The sequence below is a fragment of the Pelodiscus sinensis genome, unplaced genomic scaffold, assembly GCF_049634645.1.
Source record: "Pelodiscus sinensis isolate JC-2024 unplaced genomic scaffold, ASM4963464v1 ctg90, whole genome shotgun sequence".
Lineage (NCBI taxonomy): Eukaryota > Metazoa > Chordata > Testudines > Trionychidae > Pelodiscus > Pelodiscus sinensis.
In genome coordinates, this window is record NW_027465894.1 from 131,043 (window position 1) to 158,032 (window position 26,990).

Sequence of the window (26,990 nt, forward strand, 5' to 3'; positions counted from 1 at the left end):
TTTTCCGGTGCCACTGGATCTCTTCTGCCATGAGGCACCACATCTGGATTTGTACAGCGCCCACGAGTGATTCTCTGTCTTACTCTCCAGCCCTGTCCTAGTGATTCCCACGGTCCTGTCGCTTTGTGTCTCTCTCGCGTGCAATCAGCCCATTCGTCCCGGCCATCCCATACCCATCGCGGGGACTCTGGGATCCAATAGGCACCACTGGGCGTTGATCAACATTAAACCGCACCTGCCGCCTGGCTGCCCAGTCCCCTCGCTCTACGAGCGCCTCTCAAGGCCCCGGCCAGGCTGCCTGGGGCTGAGCTCTCCTGAGCACTTTGGGAGCATCTGCCCAGTTTGCCACCTCGCTCTGCGCCCCTTCTCCAGCTCCGTGAGGAATGTGTTGTCTGGGATCGGCCCAGCACAGCCCCTGGGAACCCCACGAGTCCCCCTCTCCACTCTGAGCACTGACCGTTGAGTCCTGCCCTTTAACTAGTTACCAGGAGAGGCCCTTCCCTCTTACCCCAGGACAACTCACTTTGCTTAAGAGCCTTGTCCAAGGGGTTTGGAAATCCAAGCACGCTGTCTCCGCTGGATCCCCCCATCCACATGCTTGTTGAACCCCTCGAAGAACTCTAGCAGATTAGCGAGGCAGGATTTCCCTGTCGACGTTTCCCCAATGGATGACGTTCATCTCTGTGTCGGACCGCTCTGTTCTTTACTAGACTTTCAACCAACTTTCCTGGTCCTGACGTTAGACTTTCTGGTCTGTAATTGCCACGGTCACCTCTAGAGCCCTTTTTACAAATGGGCTTCACATTAGCGATCGTCCAGGCATTGGGTACGGAAGCGGATTTAAAGGCTCGGTAACAAACCACAGCTAGCAGTTCTGCAATGTCCCATTTGAGTTCTTTCCGAACTCTTGGCTGATGCTGTCTGGCCCCGGTGACTTGTCACTGTTTAGTTATCAATTTGTTCCAAAACCTCCTCTAATGACACCTCAACCTGAGACAAGTCCTCAGATTTGTCACCTACAAAGAACGGCTCCGGTGTGGGAATCTCCCTCCCGTCCTCAGCCATGGAGACCGATGCAAAGGATTCATTCCGCAATGACCTTATCGCCTTCGAGTGCTCCTTCGGCATCTCCATCGGCCAGAGACGCCCCTGGCTGCTTAGCCGGCTTCCTGCTTCTGAGGCACCTAATGGAATTTGCTATTACGATTTGTGTCTTTCGCTCATTGTTCTTCAAATTCCTCTTCAGCCTTCCTAATTATATTTGTATTCTTCACTTGACAGAGTTTATGCTCCTTTCTATTTTCCTCACAAGGGAAACGTCCACTTTTTAAACGGCGCCTTTTATCTGTCACTGCTTCTCTGAGCTGCTTGTCGAGCCAGGTGGCATGTTTTGGTTCTCTCGCTGCGTTTCTTCATTTGGGGAATACATTTAAGCTGGGCCTGTGTGATGGCGTCTTTGAACAGTGTCCGTGCAGCTTGCAGGGATTTTACTTTTGTCACTGGGCCTTTCAATTTCTGTTTAACAAACCGCCCCATTTGTGTGTAGTTCCCCTTTTGGAAATGACTCGCCACCTGTTGGGCTGCTGGTGTTTCCCCACCACGGGGATGTTAAATATAATGATATTGTGGTCACTATTACGGAGCCATGTAGTTCAGACGTACCCCCAATCCCAGCCTGCGCAGAGAACAAGGGGAGAGACAAAGGAAGGGAGGTGGAGATGCCACCTGGCTGGGGGCAGGGCCTGGGAGCTGGGCAGCCGGAGTGTGGGGAAGCAAGGAGGAAGGAGACTAAAGACCATTAGGGGGCTCAGGGGCCTGTGAACCCCTCCCCCCAAGGGCACTGGGGCTGTTGGCCTATCCTGTGCCTGCATCAAACCTACACTGGGCTGTATCTAGGAGAAGCAATAAACCCATTTTTACTCGACTGGCTGGCGGAGTCACGTTTTGCTGCGGACGGGGATGCAGGGCAGGGCCGGATTAAGGGGAGGGCTAGCCGGGCAGCTGCCCAGGGCACCAAGCTATGGCGGGCGCCTGATGGCGGCTGTAAGGTGCACAGTGTGCTGGAGGGTGGGGCTGTGCATGGGCCATGCACCCGGGGGCGGAGCCGCGCCCACTGCTCGGGGCGCAGAAATGGCTCGAGCCGGCCCTGGTGCAGGGGCTCCCTGACGCGCCGCCACACCCGCCCTCTGGTTCCATTGCGGTTACATGGAGCCCAGCCTTCCCGCACAGGCTCCACCCTTCCCCAGTCGCCCCGTTCCCAGTCGACCGAGTCCTCCCTGCCCCTCCGTCTGCTCGGCACGGAGACCCGCTGTGCCTGGGCTCCTGGCTTCCAGGCTCTTTCCTAGCAGCCTGCAGGCGCGAGTGCTTGGGGCGGGGGGAGGAGGGGAGTTTTCGAGGTGGGGCACCTACCGCAGCACCCCGGTCGCCCTCGAAGCGGTTGCTGAGGATGAAGCAGGCCTCCGCGTCGTCCATCCTTCCGCCAGGGGCAGGGGGAGAGACAGGGGCCGTTAGAGGAAACCAGGCGCCCGCAGGGCAGAGCGGACCAGCTGGGGGAGCAAAGCAGCTGGCGATAGGATGGGACGGGGCCCTTTGCCCCTCCCCCGCAAGGCCTGCCCCCCTCACTCCTCCCACATCGACATGGTGGGCCAGACGGGGTCAGGCCAACGGTCCGTCCAGCCCCGTGTCCTGTCTGCCCACAGCGGCCAGTGCCCGGTGCCCCAGAGGGAGGGAGCAGAACAGGGAATCCTCACGGGATCCCTCCCCTTCGCCCATTCCCAGACACACCGAGGCTGGGGACCCCATTCCTACCCCTCCTGGCTAACAGCCATTGGTGGGCCTAACCGCCACGAATCTAGCTAGCTCTTCTTTGAACCCTGGTAAAGTCCTGGCCTTCACCTCATCCTCTGGCGAGGAGTTCCACAGGTTGGCTGTGCCCGAGTGAGGAAAAACTTCCTTTGGTTTGTTTTAAACCTGCTGCCCGTTCGTTTCATTTGGCGGCCCCTAGTTCTTATATTGTGGGAACAAGTCGATAACTTCTCCTCATTCACTTTCTCCTCACCGTCATGATATTATAGACCCCTAGCCTAGCCCCCCTCAGTCTCCTCTTTTCTACGCTGAAAAGTCCCCGTCTCATCTCTCTCCACATGGGACCCGTTCCAAACGCCTCGTCGTTTCCTGGCCCTTTTCCGAACCGTTTCCAGTGCCAAGAGATCTTCCTGGAGCCGAGGCGCCGGCGTCGCACGCAGGGTTCAAGCCGTGGGCGCCCTGTGGATTTCTAGAGCGGCCATAAGAGAGTCGCTGTCTTATCCCTTAGCGACTCCCAACACCGAGAGCTTCCTGACTGCTGCGCGCCCGCGACCTGCCAACTGTCCGAGGGAGCATCCAAGACACCGGGTCCCTCCGCCCGCTGGAGCCCCGGGGCGGGCGGCCTGCCTGGCTGCCACTCACTTGGCCCGCATGAGGTCCTGGTCCTTGAGGGCCGAGCCCTGCAGGAAGATGACGCGCTGGGACCAGAGCGGGATCTGCAGCACCCGCCGCACCGCCAGGTCCATCTCCGTGGGGCACAGGATCACCACGTAGTAGTCCTGCCGGGGGATGCGGGGCAGGCTCGGGGCACGGCCGGACCTCCGGGGTGCCCCCCCACCAGCCAGCCAGCCAGCACAGCCAGCCCCCTAGCCCAGCCCCCCGCCCCCGCCAGCCTCTGCCCCAGCACAGCCACCCCCTAGCCCAGTCCCCCGCCCCCGCCAGCCTCTGCCTCAGCACAGCCACCCCCTAACCCAGCCCCCCGCCCCCGCCAGCCTCTGCCTCAGCACAGCCACCCCCTAACCCAGCCCCCCGCCCCCGCCAGCCTCTGCCTCAGCACAGCCAGCCCCCTAGCCCAGTCCCCCGCCCCCGCCAGCCTCTGCCCCAGCACAGCCAGCCCCCTAACCCAGCCCCCCGCCCCCACCAGCCTCTGCCCCAGCACAGCCACCCCCTAACCCAGCCCCCCGCCCCTGCCAGCCTCTGCCTCAGCACAGCCAGCCCCCTAGCCCAGCCCCACGCCCCCGCCAGCCTCTGCCCCAGCACAGCCACCCCCTAACCCAGCCCCCCGCCCCCGCCAGCCTCTGCCCCAGCACAGCCAGCCCCCTAGCCCAGCCCCACGCCCCCGCCAGCCTCTGCCCCAGCACAGCCACCCCCTAACCCAGCCCCCCGCCCCTGCCAGCCTCTGCCTCAGCACAGCCAGCCCCTAACCCAGCCCCACGCCCCCGCCAGCCTCTGCCTCAGCACAGCCACCCCCTAACCCAGCCCCCCGCCCCTGCCAGCCTCTGCCTCAGCACAGCCAGCCCCCTAGCCCAGCCCCCCGCCCCCACCAGCCTCTGCCTCAGCACAGCCAGCCCCCTAGCCCAGCCCCACGCCCCCGCCAGCCTCTGCCTCAGCACAGCCAGCCCCTAACCCAGCCCCACGCCCCCGCCAGCCTCTGCCTCAGCACAGCCAGCCCCCTAGCCCAGCCCCACGCCCCCGCCAGCCTCTGCCTCAGCACAGCCAGCCCCTAACCCAGCCCCACGCCCCCGCCAGCCTCTGCCTCAGCACAGCCAGGCCCCTAGCCCAGCCCCACGCCCCCGCCAGCCTCTGCCCCAGCACAGCCAGCCCCCTAACCCAGCCCCCCGACCCTGCCAGCCTCTGCCCCAGCACAGCCAGCCCCCTAGCCCAGCCCCCCGCCCCCACCAGCCTCTGCCCCAGCACAGCCACCCCCTAGCCCAGCCCCACGCCCCCGCCAGCCTCTGCCCCAGCACAGCCAGCCCCCTAGCCCAGCCCCACGCCCCCGCCAGCCTCTGCCTCAGCACAGCCAGCCCCTAACCCAGCCCCACGCCCCCGCCAGCCTCTGCCTCAGCACAGCCAGCCCCCTAGCCCAGCCCCACGCCCCCACCAGCCTCTGCCCCAGCACAGCCACCCCCTAGCCCAGCCCCACGCCCCCGCCAGCCTCTGCCCCAGCACAGCCAGCCCCCTAGCCCAGCCCCACGCCCCCGCCAGCCTCTGCCCCAGCACAGCCAGCCCCCTAGCCCAGCCCCACGCCCCCGCCAGCCTCTGCCCCAGCACAGCCAGCCCCCTAACCCAGCCCCTCGCCCGCCAGCCTCTGCCCCAGCACAGCCAGCCCCCTAGCCCAGCCCCACGCCCCCGCCAGCCTCTGCCTCAGCACAGCCAGCCCCCTAGCCCAGCCCCCCGCCCCCACCAGCCTCTGCCTCAGCACAGCCAGCCCCTAGCCCAGCCCCCCGCCCCCGCCAGCCTCTGCCCCAGCACAGCCACCCCCTAACCCAGCCCCACGCCCCCGCCAGCCTCTGCCTCAGCACAGCCACCCCCTAACCCAGCCCCACGCCCCCGCCAGCCTCTGCCTCAGCACAGCCACCCCCTAACCCAGCCCCACGCCCCCGCCAGCCTCTGCCCCAGCACAGCCACCCCCTAGCCCAGCCCCCCGCCCCCGCCAGCCTCTGCTTCAGCACAGCCAATCGCCGCCCCAGCCTGGCCAGTCTCCTGAGCCATGTACCTACACAGCCCGGACTCAGCCAGCCCCTGGGGGCATTGAGTCAGATGTCCCCCCCCCCCCGTGCCCACCCCCAGCCCAGCTGCAGGGCAGATAAAATGGGTCGGGCAGCACCCGGTGCCGCCCTCCCACCTCGGCTGGGCCAGGACAGGGCCATGCATGACAAGGTGCAGCAGTCTGTGGGGGCGTCTCATTTGTATATATGAATATGCAAATCACCCATTCTGATAATCGAGGGCGTTGCTCCTAACTTGACAAGGAGTGAAAGTGCAGGCAAGGGGAGGGGGAAGCAGGCGGGGGGGAGGGGTAGTGAGTGTGGGAGGGAACATACGCCCCCCCCCAACCTGAACAGCACCCCAGTCCTCTCACCAAGCCACATGCTGTCCCCTAAACCTTTCCTTCCCCCTAGCCCCACACTGCCCCCCAAACCCTGTCCTGCCCCCAGCCCCACACCGCCCCCCAAACCCTGTCCTGCCCCCAGCCCCACACCGCCCCCCAAACCCTGTCCTGCTCCCAGCCCCACACTGCCCCCCAAACCCTGTCCTGCCCCCAGCCCCACACTGCCCCCCAAAACCCTGTCCTGCCCCCAGACCCACACCGCCCCCCAAACCCTGTCCTGCCCCCAGCCCCACACCACCCCCCAAACCCTGTCCTGCTCCCAGCCCCACACTGCCCCCCAAACCCTGTCCTGCCCCCAGCCCCACACTGCCCCCCAAAACCCTGTCCTGCCCCCAGACCCACACCGCCCCCCAAACCCTGTCCTGCCCCCAGCCCTGGCAGGGACAAGCCTGTGCAGAGCTGAGGAGTCGCGAGTGTCAGTGCCCATCGCCCCCCCCAGGGCAGCTGGCACCTTTGGGGGGGGTGGGGCACATAGTGAGTGCCGTAGCCCCCCAGCCCCCTGCCTAGGGCCCCCCCCGCTCACCTGCAGGCGGGGGTGGGCGTAGAACTCGTTGAGAAAGTCCATGAGCAGGTCGATCTTAAGGGCGCTCACGCACAGCACCACGTGCTTCTCCGTCTGCGCCCGGTACCGGCTATAGTTGCCCCCCGACTTCTGGCGCTCCATCCACAGGAAGGCCAGCTGCTCGAACTGCCGAGAGGGCGGCCTCAGGGGGTGCCCCTCCAAGTCACTGCTGGCCCCCGTGCAGCACTAGGGGGCGCTGTGCCGCGCAGCCCGGGGCGGGGAGCCAGCAGGGGGCGCCGTGCCACACAGCCCGGGGCGGGGAGCCAGCAGGGGGCGCCGTGCCACACAGCCCGGGGCGGGGAGCCAGCAGGGGGCGCTGTGCCACACAGCCCGGGGCGGGGAGCCAGCAGGGGGCGCTGTGCCACACAGCCCGGGGCGGGGAGCCAGCAGGGGGCGCTGTGCCACACAGCCCGGGGCGGGGAGCCAGCAGGGGGCGCTGTGCCTCGCAGCCCGGGGCGGGAAGCCAGCAGGGGGCGCTGTGCCGCGCAGCCCGGGGCAGGGGGCCGGCAGGGGGCGCTGTGCCGCGCAGCCCATGGCGGGGGGCCGGCAGGGGGCGCTGTGCCGCGCAGCCCATGGCGGGGGGGCCGGCAGGGGGCGCTGTGCCGCGCAGCCCATGGCAGGGGGCCGGCAGGGGGCGCTGTGCCGCACAGCCCATGGCAGGGGGCCGGCAGGGGGGCGCTGTGCCGCGCAGCCCATGGCAGGGGGCCGGCAGGGGGCGCTGTGCCACGCAGCCCATGGCAGGGGGCCGGCAGGGGGCACTGTGCCACACAGCCCATGGCAGGGGGCCAGCAGGGGGCGCTGTGCCACACAGCCCGGGGCGGGGAGCCAGCAGGGGGCGCTGTGCCTCGCAGCCCGGGGCGGGAAGCCAGCAGGGGGCGCTGTGCCGCGCAGCCCGGGGCAGGGGGCCGGCAGGGGGCGCTGTGCCGCGCAGCCCATGGCGGGGGGCCGGCAGGGGGCGCTGTGCCGCGCAGCCCATGGCGGGGGGCCGGCAGGGGGCGCTGTGCCGCGCAGCCCATGGCAGGGGGCCGGCAGGGGGCGCTGTGCCGCACAGCCCATGGCAGGGGGCCGGCAGGGGGCGCTGTGCCGCGCAGCCCATGGCAGGGGGCCGGCAGGGGGCGCTGTGCCACACAGCCCATGGCAGGGGGCCGGCAGGGGGCACTGTGCCACACAGCCCATGGCAGGGGGCCAGCAGGGGGCACTGTGCCGCGCAGCCCATGGCAGGGGGCCGGCAGGGGATAGTTCCCTGGGGCAGGGGCTGATGGGGTCCAACTCCCTGGAACTATGGGGGCTATTCCCTGGGGGCAGAGGGCAGTTCCCTGGGATGGGGGGTGGGGTCTGTGGCTCCCTTTCTGTGGGGCAGAGGGGGCAGGCAGCTGCATGGTCACAGTGATGCGGGGGGGTCCCAGCTCTTGCAGGTATCTATGGGGTAGAGCAAAGGTCCTGCCCCCTCTCTCCTGCTTGAGAGGTGACCCCCCCTTCCCCATATTTATCGCTCCGTCCCTCCCAAGCTTCCTCACCAGGAAGAGCTGGCAGCAGTCGGAGGGGCCTGCAACGGGGCCCGGGACCCACGCGGCTCTCACCAGGCTCCGGCTGTTCCCAGCCCTGGGAGCTCTGAGCCAACGCCCCCGGAGCAGCAGGAGCTGGCGCCTCGTGTCCTCGCCCACCCCGGCACCTCGTGAGGCCTCCTGCTGCCAAGCCGCCAGGCGGGGCTCCCCACACCCCAGATCTGGAGCAGGAGATGGGTGGCATGTACTTGGGCCCCTCCAGGCCTGACAGGGACTGTGGACACGCCATGCACATGCAACGGACATGCAGTCATACGCAATGCACACACAATGAACATACAGCTACCGGCAGGCCACACACAACACACATGTAATGCACACAACGCACACGCAGCCACACACATTGCACACACAACGCACACACAGCCACACACATTGCACACACAACGCACACGCAGCCACACACATTGCACACACAACGCACAACGCACACGCAGCCACACACAACGCACACGCAGCCACACACATTGCACACACAACGCACACGCAGCCACACACATTGCACACACAACGCACACGCAGCCACACACATTGCACACACAACGCACAACGCACACGCAGCCACACACATTGCACACACAACACACAACGCACACGCAGCCACACACATTGCACACACAACGCACACGCAGCCACACACATTGCACACACAACACACAACGCACACGCAGCCACACACATTGCACACACAACAAACGTGCAATGCACACTCAGTGAACATGCAGCCACACACAATGCAGAGAGCCATGTGCAGTGAACCATCAGGATGAATGTAAGAACATACAAAGGGCCAGGCTGGGACAGCGCAAAGGTCCAAACAGCCCAGTGTCCTGGCTGCTGACAGGCCAGCGCCAGGTGCCCCAGAGGGAGGGAACACAACAGGGAACCCTCCCTGATCCCTCTCCTGTCACCCATTCCCAGACACACAGAGGCCAGGGACCCCGTTCCTACCCAGCCTGGCCGACAGCCATTTAGAGACCCAACCTCCTTGAATTATCTAGTTGTTTTGAACCCTGTTACAGTCCTGCCTTCACAACATCCTGTGGCAGGGAGTTCCCCAGGTTGTCCGTGCACTGCATGAAGATGGAGCTGAGAAAGCAGGTCGCCCCCACCTGGCCTGCAGAGAGAGCTTGGCAGCATCCCTGGCTCCAGATTTTCCCCTCCTGACTCACCCTCTCCTCCCCGGCCAGCACCAACCTGACCTGGGGTCACCCCGATGGCTGGACCCTGCCCCTGGGGAACCCAGGCCCCCCATCCGGAGTCGTTTCCTCCCGAGATGCTGTGGGCCGGCCGTGGCTAGACCCGAGCTCCCAGCAGCCGGGCAGAGCCCCCCTCCCTGGCAGACAGCGGCTCCGTGTGGCCAGATTCAGCCCCCATGTGGCAGCTGGACCGAGGAGCCCGTCAGCAAACCTCTGCTCCCCATGGAGCCAGCCCCCCAGGCACCACCAGGGCCCAGCCTCTCCTGACCCTGCAACCCTCCTGTTTGAGCAGGGGCAGACCCCAGACCCACACACGGCCAGCTCAGCTCCAGCACCCCCGCAGCGCACCCGGGGGGGCCAGCCTTGGGGGGGCCCTGTCCGGCGGATCAGCCCCCTGCACCCCGCAAGGCCTTTCCCGGCGTGCGGCGTCCCACCTGGGCCTGGCCACAACCTCCCTGCCGTGGGGGGGGCAGCTCACCTGGATGGGCAGCACAATGAGGGCCACGCAGATCATGATGACGACCAGCAGCTGGGAGGGCCAGATCCGGGGGGTGACGTCCCCGAAGCCCACGGTGGAGAAGGTGACGATGCAGAAGTAGAGGGAGTCGAAGAAGGTCAGGTTGTTGCCCGCTCGCTCCAGGTGCTGGATCCCGCAGATGCTGGGGGGGGGGGGGGCATGGCCAGGGTCACGGGGCTGGCAAAGGCCCTGGTGCCGCGCGGCCTGGCGAGCGCTGGGCCTCACCCCAGAGCTGGCTGCACCAACGCAGGACGGGGGACGCTGATTGCTCAGCCTGGGACACACACACAGATCGGCCCCCTGGACAAAGTGGGGATTTTACCCCCCTTGGTACGTTGAGTGTCAGCCCTCCTGACCTACAGTAACCCTAGGCGTGTGCCTCAGTTTCCCTGGGCACTGCACCAATACCCGTCTCCCCCTCCCACACAGCGGCCGACGCGTCAGAACCTGCACCCGGGAGAGGCGCAAGCAGGTGACACCTTGCGCAGGACGCAGGCGGGGGGAGGGGCGGGGGTGGGGACCGGGAGGCTGCAGTGGGTCAGGCTGGCTTGGGGGGCAGGGAAGGGGCAGGGCCCTGGTTCTGGGCCGCGCTGGGTCCCTGGGAGCCCCCTGGCTGCAGGGGGAGCAGGGCCGGGGGGGCTCTCCCAAAGGTTGGCTCCCCCCTGCCAGCAAGCTCCGCCCAGTCCCAGGAGCCCACAGAACTGGGCCCTGCTGGGCATGGGGCTGGTGGGGGGGGGGGGCACCGCAGCACGGCCCCTCCCCCGCCCAGGGGTCTAAGCCCCGCCCCCGGTCCCCGCTCACCAGGTGAACATGAGGCAGACCAGGGTGCAGACCAGAATGAGGACCTGGTTGAACATGGCGGAGTGCGTCCGCTGGATGGCCCGGTGCAGGTCGTTCTGCTGGGAGGAGGGGGGGTTGAGCGACAACACTGCCCCCCTCCCCAGCCCGGCAGGCAGCACGCAGCCCTGCACAGCCGGGACACACACACACACACACACACACACACGCACAGAGCCCTGCACAGCCAGGACACACACACACACAGACACGCACAGAGACCTGCACAGCCGGGACACACACACACACACGCACAGAGCCCTGCACAGCCGGGACACACACACACACACACACGCACACGCACAGAGCCCTGCACAGCCAGGACACACACACACACACGCACAGAGCCCTGCACAGCCAGGACACACACACACACAGACACGCACAGAGACCTGCACAGCCGGGACACACACACACATGCACAGAGCCCTGCACAGCCGGGACACACACACACACACGCACAGAGCCCTGCACAGCCAGGACACACACACACACAGACACGCACAGAGACCTGCACAGCCGGGACACACAAACACACACACACGCACAGAGCCCTGCAGAGCCGGGACACACAAACACACACACGCACAGAGCCCTGCACAGCCGGGACACACACACACACAGACACGCACAGAGCCCTGCACAGCCGGGACACACACACACACACGCACACGCACAGAGCCCTGCAGAGCCGGGACACACACACACACAGACACGCACAGAGCCCTGCACAGCCGGGACACACACACACACAGACACGCACAGAGCCCTGCACAGCCGGGACACACACACACACAGACACGCACAGAGCCCTGCACAGCCGGGACACACACGCACACGCACACGCACAGAGCCCTGCACAGCCGGGACACACACGCACACAGACACACACAGACACGCACAGAGCCCTGCACAGCCGGGACACACACACACACAGACACGCACAGAGCCCTGCACAGCCGGGACACACACACACACAGACACGCACAGAGCCCTGCACAGCCGGGACACACACACACACACACACACACACACACACACAGAGACACGCACAGAGCCCTGCACAGCCGGGACACACACACACACACACACACACACACACACACACACACACACACACAGAGCCCTGCAGAGCCGGGACACACAAACACACAGACACGCACAGAGCCCTGCACAGCCGGGACACACACACACACACACACGTGCACAAAGCCCTGCAGAGCCGGGACACACACACACACAGACACGCACAGAGCCCTGCGCACAGCCGGGACACACACAGACACGCACAGAGCCCTGCACAGCCGGGACACACACACACACACACACACACACACACACACAGAGCCCTGCAGAGCCGGGACACACACACACACACACACACACACACACACACACACACACACACACAGCCCTGCACAGCTGGGAAACACACAGACACGCACAGAGCACTGCACAGCCGGGACACACACACAGACACGCACAGAGCCCTGCAGAGCCGGGACACACAAACACACACACACGCACAGAGCCCTGCACAGCCGGGACACACACACACACAGACACGCACAGAGCCCTGCACAGCCGGGACACACACACACACACACAGACACGCACAGAGCCCTGCGCACAGCCGGGACACACACAGACACGCACAGAGCCCTGCACAGCCGGGACACACACACACACACACACACACACACACACACAGCCCTGCACAGCTGGGAAACACACAGACACGCACAGAGCCCTGCACAGCCGGGACACACACACAGACACGCACAGAGCCCTGCAGAGCCGGGACACACAAACACACAGACACGCACAGAGCCCTGTACAGCCGGGACACACTCACACAGACACGCACAGAGCCCTGCACAGCCGGGACACACACAGACACGCACAGAGCCCTGCACAGCCGGGACACACACAGATACCCCGGGCCCTGCCTGGCTGAGCCCTGAGGGTGCAGGGCCCTGCCAGAGGGGCGAGTGGCCTAGGCCAGTCTGAGCAGGGCCAGCCGGCGAGACCCCCCCGGCCCCAGACTCACAATCATGTTCTCCAGGGCGTGCTTGGCCAGCCAGCAGTTCAGGAACACCGGGATGAAGAGATTGCGCAGCGGAGGCCAGAAGACCTGAGCGGGGGAGTGGCGGTTAGCAGTGGGGAGCAGAACCCTGCAGAGACCCTCCCTCCAGCACAGGAGGAGCCCCAATCTGCGGGACGTGGGGGACGGAGGGCAGGGCAGGGCAGGGCAGGGGTGGGGCGTGTCCTGCAGGAACGATCCCACCGCTGCCACCACAGCCTCTGCCTAGGACATCCCTGTGGCACAGGCCAGGCGAGATCAGGGAGGGGGTTCGCTGGGGCTGGGATGGAGGGGGGGGCCTGGCGCCGACTCACCGTGACGAGGAAAGGCACCGTGTTCATCATCTCCAGCATGAAGGGAACCCGCAGGACCTGCTCCCACAAGTTCCCCTGGCGACAGGAGAGAGGAAATCAGAGCGCAAGGCCCACCTGCCAGGACAAACCGTAACTGATCCCCCTTGGCCCCCCGCTGCGGCCTGCCAGGAGAGTCCCGGGCCAGGATTCCTGCCCCCCAGGGCTATTGTGGGACATGGGGGAGCTGGGTCATGCCAAGGCGATTTGCACCCCCCCCCTTGTACCTTGTAGCCCAAATACACCAGCAGCATCGTCTCCAGGAAACTGATCAAAGCCACCAGCACCTGGGGAAGCGGGAGCGGTTAGCAAGGGGGCGACGCCGACAGCCCCATGTGGAGCCCAAGCCCTTCCCCCACCCTCCTCGCTGCCTGATCTGCGCCCTTGCCCCTAGAGCCGCCCGCTCCCACCCAGAGGTGGCTGCAAGTCAGGGCTGGGTGAAGTGACCTGGGCTTGCTCTGAGAGGACAAGGCTGCTGCAACGGCAGAAATCCCCCTCCCCCCCCCCGAGAACCGGTGAGACCCACCCCCCCCCGAGTCCCCCCCCCCGAGAACCGGTGAGACCCGCCCCGTCCCCGAGTCCCCCCCCCCCCCGAGAACCGATGAGACCCGCCCCCCCCCGAGTCTCCCCCCCCGAGAACCGGTGAGACCCGTCCCGTCCCCGAGTCCCCCCCCCGAGAACCGGTGAGACCCGCCCCCCCCCGAGTCTCCCCCCCGAGAACCGGTGAGACCCGCCCCGTCCCCGAGTCCCCCCCCCCCCCCGAGAACCGGTGAGACCCGCCCCGTCCCCGAGTCCCCCGCCCCCCGAGAACCGGTGAGACCCGCCCCGTCCCCGAGTCCCCCCCCCCCCCGAGAACCGGTGAGACCCGCCCCGTCCCCGAGTCCCCCCCCCGAGAACCGGTGAGACCCGCCCCCCCCCGAGTCTCCCCCCCGAGAACCGGTGAGACCCGCCCCGTCCCCGAGTCCCCCCCCCCCCGAGAACCGGTGAGACCCGCCCCGTCCCCGAGTCCCCCGCCCCCCGAGAACCGGTGAGACCCGCCCCGTCCCCGAGTCCCCCCCCCCCCCGAGAACCGGTGAGACCCGCCCCGTCCCCGAGTCCCCCCCCCCGAGAACCGGTGAGACCCGCCCCCCCCCGAGTCTCCCCCCCGAGAACCGGTGAGACCCGCCCCCCCCCGAGTCTCCCCCCCGAGAACCGGTGAGACCCGCCCCGTCCCCGAGTCCCCCCTGTGTCCACCAGACCCCCAAGCAGCTCCCCCGTGCACAGACGCTGAGCCCCGGAGACCCGCACTCACCTGCAGCCCCCAGAGGGGCAGCGGCCGATTCACCCAGACGATCGGGGCCCTGGAAGAGAAAAGCCCCATGGGGCGCGGCCCTAGAGCGCCTGGCCCGGCCCCGCCGCCCGGCACTTACCAGTCAAAGCGCGCCAGGGGCTGAGCCGAGAGGTTGAGCTTGGGGCAGCCCCAGCTGGAAAGCAGGAGACAAGGGAGACAGGCAGGCAGGCGACTCGGAGCCCTGGCCACCTCCGCCCAGGCCAGGCTGGCACCGGGGGGGGGGGGGGGGGGCCTGGCTCCAGCCCCCCACGGTGACCTCCCCGCCCCCGCCCCCGGTCCACAGGGGAAACTAGTCTCAGCAGCACAAAGCATTCTGGGTAACGAGGCACGTGGGGGCCTCCGGGGGGGGGGACACACGACCTCTCCCCCCCTCCCGCTTCTGGGCAGCTCCTGGCCCCGTGGTGCTGTCTCTCCAGGCCACCTGCAGCGGGGGCCCAGCGGGGGAGGGGAGACTGGCCTAATGTGGCCCAGGAGAGTGGTGGGGGGGGCTAGTCTCTCCTGGGGGGATTCAGTAAGGGGGGGCTAATCTCACCCAGGAGAGTCGGGGGGGGGTGGGCTAGTCTCTCCTGGGGGATTCAGTAAGGGGGGGCTAATCTCACCCAGGAGAGTCGGGGGGGGGTGGGCTAGTCTCTCCTGGGGGATTCAGTAAGGGGGGGCTAATCTCACCCAGGAGAGTCGGGGGGGGGTGGGCTAGTCTCTCCTGGGGGATTCAGTAAGGGGGGGCTAATCTCACCCAGGAGAGTCGGGGGGGGGTGGGCTAGCCTCTCCTGGGGGATTCAGTAAGGGGGGGCTAATCTCACCCAGGAGAGTCGGGGGGGGGGGTGGGCTAGTCTCTCCTGGGGGATTCAGTAAGGGGGGGCTAATCTCACCCAGGAGAGTCGGGGGGGGGGTGGGCTAGTCTCTCCTGGGGGATTCAGTGAGGGGGGGCTAATCTCGCCCAGGAGAGTCGGGGGGGGGGGCTCTAGTCTCTCCTGGGGGGGCTTCACTCACCAGCCCCCGGGGCCCTCCTGGGGGTCGTCCAGCAGCACCCGGATGATGTAGAGGAAGCAGCTGAGAAGCTTGAGGGAGAAGTTAAAGAGACGCACCCGCAAACCTGGAACAGAGATGGGCAGCGCCCCAGTGCCCCGCTGGGCTTCCCTCCGGGCGGGGGAGGGGCAGCGCCCCAGCGCCCCGCTGGGCTCCCCTCCGGGCGGGGGAGGGGCAGCACCCCAGCGCCCCGCTGGGCTCCCCTCCGGGCGGGGGAGGGGCAGCACCCCAGCGCCCCGCTGGGCTCCCCTCCGGGCGGGGGAGGGGCAGCGCCCCAGTGCCCCGCTGGGCTCTGCCCTCCCTGCTGGCAGAGCCCTGCCCCCACGTTGGAAAAAAGGCGTCTTCCTCGTAAAATGATGTTTTCCGCCGTCGAAAAAACTGCGGCGCTCTTTCGATTGACTTTCAAAAGAACGCGGCGGCAGCCTAGACACGGGAAGTGTTTGCAAAGCCCCTGCAGTCTAGACACCCCCAGGGCCCTGTCAGCCCTCAGTGGCCGGTGCCAGGTGCCCAGAGGGCGAGAACAGAGCAGGGAATCACCACGGGATCCCTCCTCGATCAGCTATTCCCAGCCTCTGACAGACACTAGGGACCCCGTCTCTGCCCAGCCTGGCCAACAGCCATTGATTAACCCAACCTTCATGAATGGATCTAGCTCTTTTCTGAACCCTGTTAAAGTCCTGCCCTTCACAACATCCTCCGGCAAGGAGTTCCCCAGGTTGATGGTGTGCTGCGTGAGGAAAAACAGCCTTTGGTTTGGTGTAACCCTGCCGCCTGTTCATTTCGTTGGGGCCCCTCATTCTGGTGTGAAGAGACACTAGACGTGACTCCTCTTCCCAACACTCTGCCCTTGATGCTCTAACCACTAGACTGTACTTCCTCTCCCAGAGTCGGGGCTAAACCCTGGAGTCCTGGATCCCTGTCGCAAGCCCCCTTCCAGGGCTGAGCTAGAGCCAGCCGGGTGCCAGCAAGTCAGGGCGCCCACGGGACGAGCGGAGACGGGGATGGACAGGTGGTTCCCAGAGGCTCTGAGCTGGGATTCAGCCCCATCTCCCGAGGCCCGGGCAGACCCCGCTGGGGTCCCGGCAGCCAGCAGCTGCTGACCCCCAGAAGCGCCCGTGGCGGGGGCTGTGGTGCCGGGGCTGAGGGGCCGAGCCACTCACTGGAGCGCTGGTTCTTGATGAAGAAGAGCTTCAGACGCTCCTTGAAGGTGTTTTCGTTGACGTAAAACTCCACTTGGACCCTGCAGGAGGGAGGAGGGGTCAGCGGGGGGCAGCACCCGAGGGCACCCCCTTCCCAGGGCAGTGCAGGGGCTCTGGTCCCCGCAGCGCCTGGGGAGGCAGGGCAGGACCAGTGACTCGCCCACGTCCCCCCGGGGAGTCGGTGGCAGAGCGGGAGGCCAGCCCAGACGGCTGAGTCCCGGCCCAGCACCCCCAGCCTGTCCCCCCGGGGCGCTGGGCTCCCCTTGTCTTGCTTCACGAGCCGGCAATGCCCTCGGCCCGGCCCAGGACGCCCTGCTGGGGCCCGCTGGCCCCCCTCAAACCAACACATCCAGAGCCCAGGCTGGGAGACCCGCCCAGCCCCATGGCTCCCCACAGCCCCTCACTCCTGCCCCCCAGCCCCTGGGCTCCCCACAGCCCCTCACTCCTGCCCCCCAGCCCCTGGGCTCCCCACAACCCCTCACTCCTGCCCCCCAGCCCCTGGGCTCCCCACAGCCCCTCACTCCTGCCCCCCAGCCCCTGGGCTCCCCCCAGCCCCTGGGCTCCCCACAGCCCCTGCGCTCCCCACAGCCCCTCACTCCTGCCCCCCAGCCCCTGGGCTCCCCACAGCCCCTCACTCCTGCCCCCCAGCCCCTGGGCTCCCCACAGCCCCTGGGCTCCCAACAACCCCTCACTCCTGCCCCCCAGCCCCTGGGCTCCCCACAGCCCCTCACTCCTGCCCCCCAGCCCCTGCGCTCCCCACAACCCCTCACTCCTGCCCCCCAGCCCCTGGGCTCCCCACAGCCCCTCACTCCTGCCCCCCAGCCCCTGCGCTCCCAACAACCCCTCACTCCTGCCCCCCAGCCCCTGGGCTCCCCACAGCCCCTGGGCTCCCCACAGCCCCTCACTCCTGCCCCCCAGCCCCTGCGCTCCCAACAACCCCTCACTCCTGCCCCCCAGCCCCTGGGCTCCCCACAGCCCCTCACTCCTGCCCCCCAGCCCCTGGGCTCCCCACAACCCCTCACTCCTGCCCCCCAGCCCCTGGGCTCCCCACAGCCCCTCACTCCTGCCCCCCAGCCCCTGGGCTCCCCACAGCCCCTCACTCCTGCCCCCCAGCCCCTGCGCTCCCCACAGCCCCTCACTCCTGCCCCCCAGCCCCTGCGCTCCCCACAGCCCCTGGGCTCCCCACAACCCCTCACTCCTGCCCCCCAGCCCCTGGGCTCCCCACAGCCCCTCACTCCTGCCCCCCAGCCCCTGCGCTCCCCACAACCCCTCACTCCTGCCCCCCAGCCCCTGGGCTCCCCACAGCCCCTGGGCTCCCCACAACCCCTCACTCCTGCCCCCCAGCCCCTGGGCTCCCCACAACCCCTCACTCCTGCCCCCCAGCCCCTGGGCTCCCCACAGCCCCTGGGCTCCCAACAACCCCTCACTCCTGCCCCCCAGCCCCTGGGCTCCCCACAGCCCCTCACTCCTGCCCCCCAGCCCCTGGGCTCCCAACAACCCCTCACTCCTGCCCCCCAGCCCCTGCGCTCCCAACAACCCCTCACTCCTGCCCCCCAGCCCCTGGGCTCCCCACAACCCCTCACTCCTGCCCCCCAGCCCCTGGGCTCCCCACAACCCCTCACTCCTGCCCCCCCAGCCCCTGGGCTCCCCACAGCCCCTCACTCCTGCCCCCCAGCCCCTGGGCTCCCCACAACCACTCACTCCTGCCCCCCAGCCCCTGGGCTCCCCACAACCCCTCACTCCTGCCCCCACCCCAGCTTTCCCGGTGCTGTTTAAGTGCCTGGGTACAGGGTGCTGGGGGGGATTCTGTGGATGGAGGGGCGGGGGGGGTCTGTGGATGGAGGGGCGCCAGGCGCTGGGGGGGGGTCTGTGGACGGAGGGGCGGGGGGGGTCTGTGGACGGAGGGGCGCCAGGCGCTGGGGGGGGTCTGTGCACGGAGGGGCGGGGGGGGGGTCTGTGGATGGAGGGGCGCCAGGCGCTGGGGGGGGGTCTGTGCACGGAGGGGCGGGGGGGGTCTGTGGACGGAGGGGCGCCAGGCGCTGGGGGGGGTCTGTGCACGGAGGGGCGGGGGGGGGTCTGTGGATGGAGGGGCGCCATGCCCTGGGGGGGGGTCTGTGCACGGAGGGGCGGGGGGGGTCTGTGGATGGAGGGGCGCCAGGCGCTGGGGGGGGTCTGTGCACGGAGGGGCGGGGGGGGTCTGTGGATGGAGGGGCGCCAGGCGCTGGGGGGGGTCTGTGCACGGAGGGGCGGGGGGGTCTGTGGACGGAGGGGCGGGGGGGTCTGTGGATGGAGGGGCGCCAGGCGCTGGGGGGGGTCTGTGCACGGAGGGGCGGGGGGGGTCTGTGGATGGAGGGGCGGGGGGGTCTGTGGACGGAGGGGCGCCAGGCGCTGGGGGGGGTCTGTGCACGGAGGGGCGGGGGGGGTCTGTGGATGGAGGGGCGGGGGGGGGTCTGTGCACGGAGGGGCGGGGGGGTCTGTGGATGGAGGGGTGCCAGGCGCTGGGGGGGGTCTGTGGACGGAGGGGCGGGGGGGGGGTCTGTGCACGGAGGGGCGGGGGGGGTCTGTGCACGGAGGGGCGGGGGGGGGGGGGTCTGTGCAGGCAGCCGCGCCAGGCGCTGGGGGGACACAAGCGGCTGCCCCAGGCAAGGCGAGGTTGGGCGGGGGAGCAGGCAGCCACGGGAAGGATGCAACGGGGGTTATGGGCAGCTGTGATGCCAGGGGGCTCTGCTCTGGCTGAGGAGACCCCCCCAACGCACTGAGGTGGGGGCACCTCCACCAGCCCCATGGCTGGCTGCTTCATTCTCCCCTCGCGGGGCCTGGGGCCTGCCCTGGCTGTGGGGGGAGCAACTGGGGGTGATGGCAGCTCCCCCGGTGGCCTGGCCGCTGCCGCCTGGGGCTCACCCCCCCCTGCTCTTTCAGGGCCCCAGACGGTCGCCGGGGCACGGCTCAGCCTGGCCCCCAAGAGTTAACGCCGCCTGAGCGCTCAGGCCCCTCCCCGGGCGGGTCCCGGCAGCCCCCCAGCAGACACCCTGGGGCCGAGGGGCCCAGCACCCAGGCTCAGCCTTGGGGGTCAGGGAACAGAACCAGGGGGCAGGGAGCTGGCTAGACCCTGGCTGCCCATCACCACCAAGGCAGCAAAAGTCCGGTGGGGCCGGCTCTCCCGGGGGCAGCCCCCAAGCTGGGGGGTCTCAGCACTGAGTGATGGGGGGCGCAGCCTTTATCCTTCTTATAGTGTGGGACCACCCACAGGCACTCTCTCATTGGTTGCCCACAGTGCCCCGCTCTTACTCTGATTGGCTGTCAGGGATAATACCACACCCACCTTCTGATTGCCTCTGGACAGTTCTACAGCCTGGCACTGATTGGTTGCCAGAGATGTCAGGTACGATGCCCTTCAAACCTGCAACGCCCACGCGGCCCTACTGTCTCCTGCCCACCACCTGTGCAGCCGTGCTCCTGTGACACCCCCACCGCCAGGAGGGGGCACTGGCCTGTGTTCCCTGAAAGCTGGCCACTTGTGGAGAATCCAGTGCCACCCGGCCGATTAGCAAGGTGCCCACAGCTTGGGTTTGTTTCCATTGGTGGTGCACACCTGCACATGCCTCAGTGCACGTAACAAAATTATTCCGCACAGGGAAGGCAAGATTAGCACAAAGACTGGTGCTGGCGAGGAGTATTTCAAGCTGGCTGCAGCTCAGGGAAGAAGGGGAAGCCCCGTATCCTCGGGTGGGGGGCAGGGAGGAGGGAAGGCCCATGGGGAGCACAGGGAATCCCTGTGAGCATCTTACAGGCCACTGCAACCCGAGACTGCGGGACTCCCAGACACCTGGGTTCTGTCTGTCACTGAGAGCGGAGTGGGGACCACTGGTTAGAGCGGGGAGACCCTCTCTCCCTGTGGATACAAATTTACCCTTGACACTGCCTGAGCAGCTGCCTCCCTGGGCCCAGGCCCTTGAACACAGCTCCCCAGGCGCGGCATGTGGCAATGCACCAGCTGGCTCTGCCTTGCCAGAACTGCAGCGTGGCACAGGGGTGGGCGGCCCAAGGGAATCTCCTACCATCTGTGTTCCCAAGCAGCACCCACCCAGCACCCCGTGCCTGCCGCAGTCCAAGAAAAACAGTAATTTGCCAGTTAAACACCTCCCCCGCCTGCTAGCAAGGGGGCGGAACTGGCACCATCATCAGCCCCACCACACGGCCGGGCACACTGGGCTGCACAGGCTGGATTTGCCTTTATGGCTGGGTGTTATGGGGGTGTGCGCGGAGCGGGGCACTGGCCCTTGTGGGTGTGCACGGAGCGGGGCACTGGCCCTCGTGGGGGCGCGCGGAGCGGGGCACTGGCCCTCGTGGGGGGCGCGCGGAGCGGGGCACTGGCCCTCGTGGGGGCGCGCGGAGCGGGGCACTGGCCCTCGTGGGGGGCGCGCGGAGCGGGGCACTGGCCCTCGTGGGGGCGCGCGGAGCGGGGCACTGGCCCTCGTGGGTGTGTGCGGAGCGGGGCACTGGCCCTCGTGGGGGTGTGCGGAGCAGGGTAGGCGGAGTGGGGCACTGGCCCTCGTGGGGGCGCGCGGAGCGGGGCACTGGCCCTCGTGGGGGTGCGCGGAGCGGGGCACTGGCCCTCGTGGGGGTGCGCGGAGCGGGGCACTGGCCCTCGTGGGGGCGCGCGGAGCGGGGCACTGGCCCTCGTGGGGGGCGCGCGGAGCGGGGCACTGGCCCTCGTGGGGGGCGCGCGGAGCGGGGTAGGCGGAGTGGGGCACTGGCCCTCGTGGGGGCGCGCGGAGCGGGGCACTGGCCCTCGTAGGGGTGTGCGGAGCCGGGTACTGGCCCTCGTGGGGGTGTGCGGAGCCGGGTACTGGCCCTCGTGGGGGCGCGCGGAGCCGGGCACTGGCCCTCGTGGGGTGCTCAGACCATTACAGCGCTTTATTTGCATCGGGACCTTCACTGTGTTTGTGGCAGGTCCCACAGGAGTCTCTCTGCCTGTTTGTTATTGTAGGGTCTCTAGGCCCTGCCCTCGAAGTGCTGCCCTGCGCGGATGCCCCATCCCTCTGCACCCCCCCGGGACGGCAGCCCCTGCCCGTGACGAATCCAGTCGTTCCCGTGCTCCACAGCCTCTGCACCCCAGCGCCCCATAGCGGGGGGGGAGTTCAGAGAACAGCCAGGTGGCTCACTCCCCCTCCTAGACACCCTGGCGCTCGCTGCACATCACACCCGGACAGGCCCCAAATCGGCCTCAGCCACAGGCCGGCGTAACTGGCCTCTGCTGGGAACAGCCTCAGGGCTGACGCTGGCTCCAGCATCATTCCGGATGAACTCCGGGAAGTTGGGGCCTGACCCTGAGCAGACCCCGCTGGGGGGGAAGGGCTGCAGGTGGGTGCGTGGGACCCACTGGGGGGGAGGGATCGGAGGGGCCTTGGCAAGCAGTGCATACTGGGCACAGGGGAGCCAGCCAGTGTGCATGGGGGGCCAAGGCTGGAGGGGACCGTTGTGATCAGCTGGTCTGACCCTTTGCACGGCTCAGGCCAGAGAGCCTGGCGCAGAAGCCGGGTAAATGCGCCCACACGCGTCCCGGCTGATTCTAACGGGGCCTGCAAAGCCCCCCCGCCCTTGCTCCCGGTCTCCCCGCCGGCCCTGGGAAACAGGACGGCGTTTTATCTTCGGCTCCCACTCCTGGGCTCTGGCCACTCAGCTCACACCCAGGGCAGAGCCGGCAAGAGCAGAGGAGTAAAAGGTGGACGTGTCAAGCCCTGGGTCTGGCCGAGGGTCGTGCCGCTGAGATGGGGGACCTGTCGTGTGGGGGCTGCCCAGCCCCACAGCGCTGTGAGATAGCCCCAGCCTGCTCCTTATCTACTGGGCTTGGGAGGGATTTTTGTCCCCCTTTTACAGATGGGGAAACTGAGGCTGGAGGCGATGCAGGGGCATGCCCAAGCTCACCCTGGGAGAGCCAAGGGGCAGGAAGGCAGAGCCTGCCCCATCCTCTCCTGGCTCACTGACACCTCTGCCAAGGGAGGCCGGCACCAGCAAGATTTCAGTTCCCTTAGGAGCAGGAGGCCAGCGGCAAATATCCCAAGAGGCCCAGTGCCAACGCGGGCCAGGCTTGGTCTGCGCCTTCCTGCCAGGGCCCCATTCAGCTCCAGAGGACCCACAGCTCAGCGGCGTGGGAGAGGATGGGGTGTGACCAACAGTGTGCAAGGGGGAAACTGAGGCACAAAAAGAATTGCAGAACTGTGATTAGCACCCAGAACTCCAGCCCCTCCCCGAGTCTAATCGCTGCCCCCCCCCCCCCGTCTCCTCTCACAGCTAAGGCTGGACCAGGGGTCCTGAATACCCCCCCCACACCCACTAAACCCCCAGGGGGTGGAACCCAGGAGTTCTTGCTTCCAGCCTCCCTGCTCCAAGCACGGCGCAGGCACACCCTCGTGCTGCCCCCGCTACGTCTCGATCCCAGCCTCGCCCAGGGACACCCTGTTCTCCGTGCTTAGCGCCGCGACCCGTGGAAACTACAGCCCCCAGCATGCACTGCTGTGTCACTAGCCAAGCGTAAACCCAGGGGAGGTAACAATGCATGTCGGGAGCTGTAGTCTCAGCAGGCTGGGAGCGTGTTGGTCCAGGCCTCGTCCACTGGGGAGGATGCGGGGGATGGGAAGAGGCAGGTTGGGAGGTGAGGGGGGGCACTCCGAGGTGTGGGGGGCGTGCTGCCAGTGTGACATCAGCACAGCCGTGGCGCTGTTGATTTCCCTTCTTCAGCGAGTCGAGAGGTTTATCCCCCCGGGCGCTCCGCAGCACGGCAGGGGCGGGCAGGCTGCGCGGGGGGGGGGCAGGCTGCGCGGGGGGGGGGGCAGGCTGCGCGGGGGGGGGGCAGGCTGCGCGGGGGGGGCAGGCTGCGCGGGGGGGGGGCAGGCTGCGCGGGGGGGGGGGCAGGCTGCGCGGGGGGGGGCTGCCTGTCCATCAGGGACCAAATGCAGAGAGGCTCTGAATGCCATTCCAGGGGCGTGGGGGGCATGGGCTGGTGAGAAGGGCAGGGCCCTGGGACTCAGGACTCTGGGTCTCTCCCCAGCTGTTACCAAGCGAGCAGGGCGAGTCAGTTTCCTCTCGACACCTTTATCGCTCCCGGGCCTCGGCCCCCCTTTGTGAGCTCTCCGCGGGGGGGGGCTCACTCTGCCTGGGGGGGGCAGTGTGCACTGGAGTGCGATCTCCTAATTTCTCCTCCAGCGCTGCCTGCGGGGCCCGGTCCTGCCTGGCACTTGGGGAGGGACCTGATGGGGGCAAATGAGCGAAGGCTGAAGGGGGCTCATCTGCTCTATCCTGTATCCACCCCCCAGCTCCCTGCAGCAGCCAGGATGCAGCTACCCCCCCCCCCCCATCAGGCGGTAGAGTCAGTCACAGCGGGGCCTGCTGCAGGAAGCAGGCTTGGAGCAGGAGGGGAGTGGGTGGTTGGGGGAGGAGGAACTGGGCTCCCGGGAAGCTCTGAAAACTCCCCCCCACGCCCCAGGCTGGGATCCTCGCTTTGTTAACCCCTTGAGAGCTGCTGGATCCCAACAGCCCCCAAGACACCGAGACTCGGGTCCCTGGAAAAACAGACTCAAACCAGCCCCATGCTGGCGTCCCCCCACGTATGCTCTACCGGTGCCCCCCACTTCTGCCCTACAGCCCCTGCCCCCCCAGCCCTGCCAGTGCCCCCCACTCCTGCCCTACAGCCCCTGCCCCCCCAGCCCTGCCAGTGCCCCCCACTCCTGCCCTAGAGCCCCTGCCAGCCCAGCCCCCCCAGTGCCCTTCACTCCGGACCCACAGTCCCTGCCAGACCAGCCCTGCCCCTCCAGCCCTGCCGGTGCCCCTCTCTCCTGACCTGCAGCCCCTGCTCCGGCAGCCCTACAGTGCCCCCCACCCACCCGTCCCAGAGCAAGGGGGTGGGGAATGGGACATGGGGCCTTTCCCCTCAAGGGGGCACCAGCTCTCAGCTGACTCCGGGGTGGTCTCGGGGGGATTGGCTGGCTCAGCAGAGATGTGGGAGCCTACCTGAGCCGTGGAGATGGCGTATCCCCCCAGGACCCCTCAAGGCAGGGCTGGGAATAGGGAGTTGCCCAGAGACACTCACCCCTGCCCTGGCTTCTGCCCAGCTGGGGCTCCTACTAGGCCAGACTGGGGGCATTGGAGGCCCCTAGGGGCAGGACCGTCCTGGCGGTGCCCCAGAGCGCCAGGCGGTGCCATGGAGAAAGCCCCCAGTGTCCTGCAGTAGCCAGGGGCTGCTCCGTGCCATGCCCAGTGCATGCCAGGCAGAGCCACGCAGACAGGGTCCCTCTGCCCTCCGTACCACAGGGCCACGCAACCCGCCCCCGCCAGCCCCAGGGAAACCAGCCAGCCCCACACACAGTGCAGAAAATCCCCGCGCCCCCCCCAGCCGGGCCGCACCCCAGGGTGCTACAGAGGCAGCTGGTGTCCCGCCTCGCTGCCCAGCACAGTCTGGCACCCGGCCCTGGCGCCCCCCCCCCCGTCCTGCCAGAGACCCCCCTGCTCCAGGAGTCCTGGTGCCCCCCCTCACCAGCCAGCGGGACCCCCAGCAGGCAGGAGATGGGGCATCGGCAGGGGGGCCACGCCCCAGCGAGCCCCGCGCCCCCAGGACCCCCGGGCACAGCTCACAGCCCGGAGGGCTGGCAACGCGGGGCGGGCACCGGCTGCTCCCCCCTCCGGGGCCCGCCCTGCCCGGGCGCCCCTCACCTCTCGTCGGCCTGCCAGTCGCCCAGCAGCAGGTCCCGGAAGCGGTACCGCGGCGGCAGGGGCAGCACCTCCTTCTCCAGCTCCCCCATGCTGGCGCTGCGGGGCGGCTCAGCGGTGCCCGGGCAGCCCGCAGCCCTCTGGCCGGCCGGCCATGGCCATCAGCGGCGGGGCAGCCCCTTCGGACCGGCCGGCCGGGCCCTAGCCCATGGCACGGAGCCCCGGGCCGGGGGACGCTGGAAGCTCCGGCCCCCGAGCAGCCGCGGCGGAGGGAGGCGGGCTCCGGCAGGAGGGGCCGCGCCGATCCCCCCCCCCCCCCCCCGGCACCTGCGGCCCCCGCGCGGCGCGTCCTTAACCCCTCGGGCTCCGGAACCGGCACAAGACGCGCCTGGCCCTGCCCGCCAGCTGGCTCCCAGCCCCCACGCTGCTCTACCCACTACACCCCACTCCCCTCCCGGGGCACAACCCAGGCGTCCTGGCTCCCAGCCCCCACGCTGCTCTACCCACTACACCCCACTCCCCTCCCGGGGCACAGCCCAGGCGTCCTGGCTCCCAGCCCCCACGCTGCTCTACCCACTACACCCCACTCCCCTCCCGGGGCACAACCCAGGCGTCCTGGCTCCCAGCCCCCACGCTGCTCTACCCACTACACCCCACTCCCCTCCCGGGGCACAGCCCAGGCGTCCTGGCTCCCAGCCCCCACGCTGCTCTACCCACTACACCCCACTCCCCTCCCGGGGCACAGCCCAGGCGTCCTGGCTCCCAGCCCCCACGCTGCTCTACCCACTACACCCCACTCCCCTCCCGGGGCACAACCCAGGCGTCCTGGCTCCCAGCCCCCACGCTGCTCTACCCACTACACCCCACTCCCCTCCCGGGGCACAGCCCAGGCGTCCTGGCTCCCAGCCCCCACGCTGCTCTACCCACTACACCCCACTCCCCTCCCGGGGCACAACCCAGGCGTCCTGGCTCCCAGCCCCCACGCTGCTCTACCCACTACACCCCACTCCCCTCCCGGGGCACAGCCCAGGCGTCCTGGCTCCCAGCCCCCACGCTGCTCTACCCACTACACCCCACTCCCCTCCCGGGGCACAACCCAGGCGTCCTGGCTCCCAGCCCCCACGCTGCTCTACCCACTACACCCCACTCCCCTCCCGGGGCACAGCCCAGGCGTCCTGGCTCCCAGCCCCCACGCTGCTCTACCCACTACACCCCACTCCCCTCCCGGGGCACAGCCCAGGCGTCCTGGCTCCCAGCCCCCACGCTGCTCTACCCACTACACCCCACTCCCCTCCCGGGGCACAACCCAGGCGTCCTGGCTCCCAGCCCCCACGCTGCTCTACCCACTACACCCCACTCCCCTCCCGGGACACAGCCCAGGCGTCCTGGCTCCCAGCCCCCACGCTGCTCTACCCACTACACCCCACTCCCCTCCCGGGGCACAACCCAGGCGTCCTGGCTCCCAGCCCCCACGCTGCTCTACCCACTACACCCCACTCCCCTCCCGGGGCACAGCCCAGGCGTCCTGGCTCCCAGCCCCCACGCTGCTCTACCCACTACACCCCACTCCCCTCCCGGGGCACAGCCCAGGCGTCCTGGCTCCCAGCCCCCACGCTGCTCTACCCACTACACCCCACTCCCCTCCCGGGGCACAACCCAGGCGTCCTGGCTCCCAGCCCCCACGCTGCTCTACCCACTA

General features: G+C 68.3%; 1 protein-coding gene across 19 annotated transcripts in view; it reads right to left on the bottom strand.

Moving 5' to 3' along the window:
- LOC142824327 (potassium channel subfamily T member 2-like) overlaps positions 1 to 25,606 on the bottom strand; it is a 49,728-nt gene extending 24,122 nt beyond the window's left edge. For 2 of the 19 annotated variants that reach the window (XM_075916175.1, XM_075916173.1), the window contains exons 1-13: positions 25,295 to 25,589; positions 16,547 to 16,626; positions 15,351 to 15,453; positions 14,440 to 14,493; positions 14,322 to 14,370; positions 13,258 to 13,317; positions 12,995 to 13,069; positions 12,648 to 12,731; positions 10,562 to 10,659; positions 9,722 to 9,902; positions 6,441 to 6,605; positions 3,448 to 3,584; positions 2,410 to 2,546 (exon numbers count right to left, since the gene is read on the bottom strand). In XM_075916175.1, coding sequence (XP_075772290.1) covers positions 2,410 to 2,546; positions 3,448 to 3,584; positions 6,441 to 6,605; positions 9,722 to 9,902; positions 10,562 to 10,659; positions 12,648 to 12,731; positions 12,995 to 13,069; positions 13,258 to 13,317; positions 14,322 to 14,370; positions 14,440 to 14,493; positions 15,351 to 15,453; positions 16,547 to 16,626; positions 25,295 to 25,383 — 1,312 coding nt within the window. In that variant the 5' untranslated portion in view covers positions 25,384 to 25,589. Of the gene's footprint in view, positions 1 to 2,409; positions 2,547 to 3,447; positions 3,585 to 6,440; positions 6,606 to 7,996; positions 8,475 to 9,721; positions 9,903 to 10,561; positions 10,660 to 12,647; positions 12,732 to 12,994; positions 13,070 to 13,257; positions 13,318 to 14,321; positions 14,371 to 14,439; positions 14,577 to 15,350; positions 15,454 to 16,546; positions 16,627 to 25,294 lie in introns of those variants that run through there. The other 17 variants (XM_075916184.1, XM_075916181.1, XM_075916190.1 and 14 more) reach the window with 14 other exon arrangements.
- Positions 25,607 to 26,990: the final 1,384 nt, after the last annotated feature.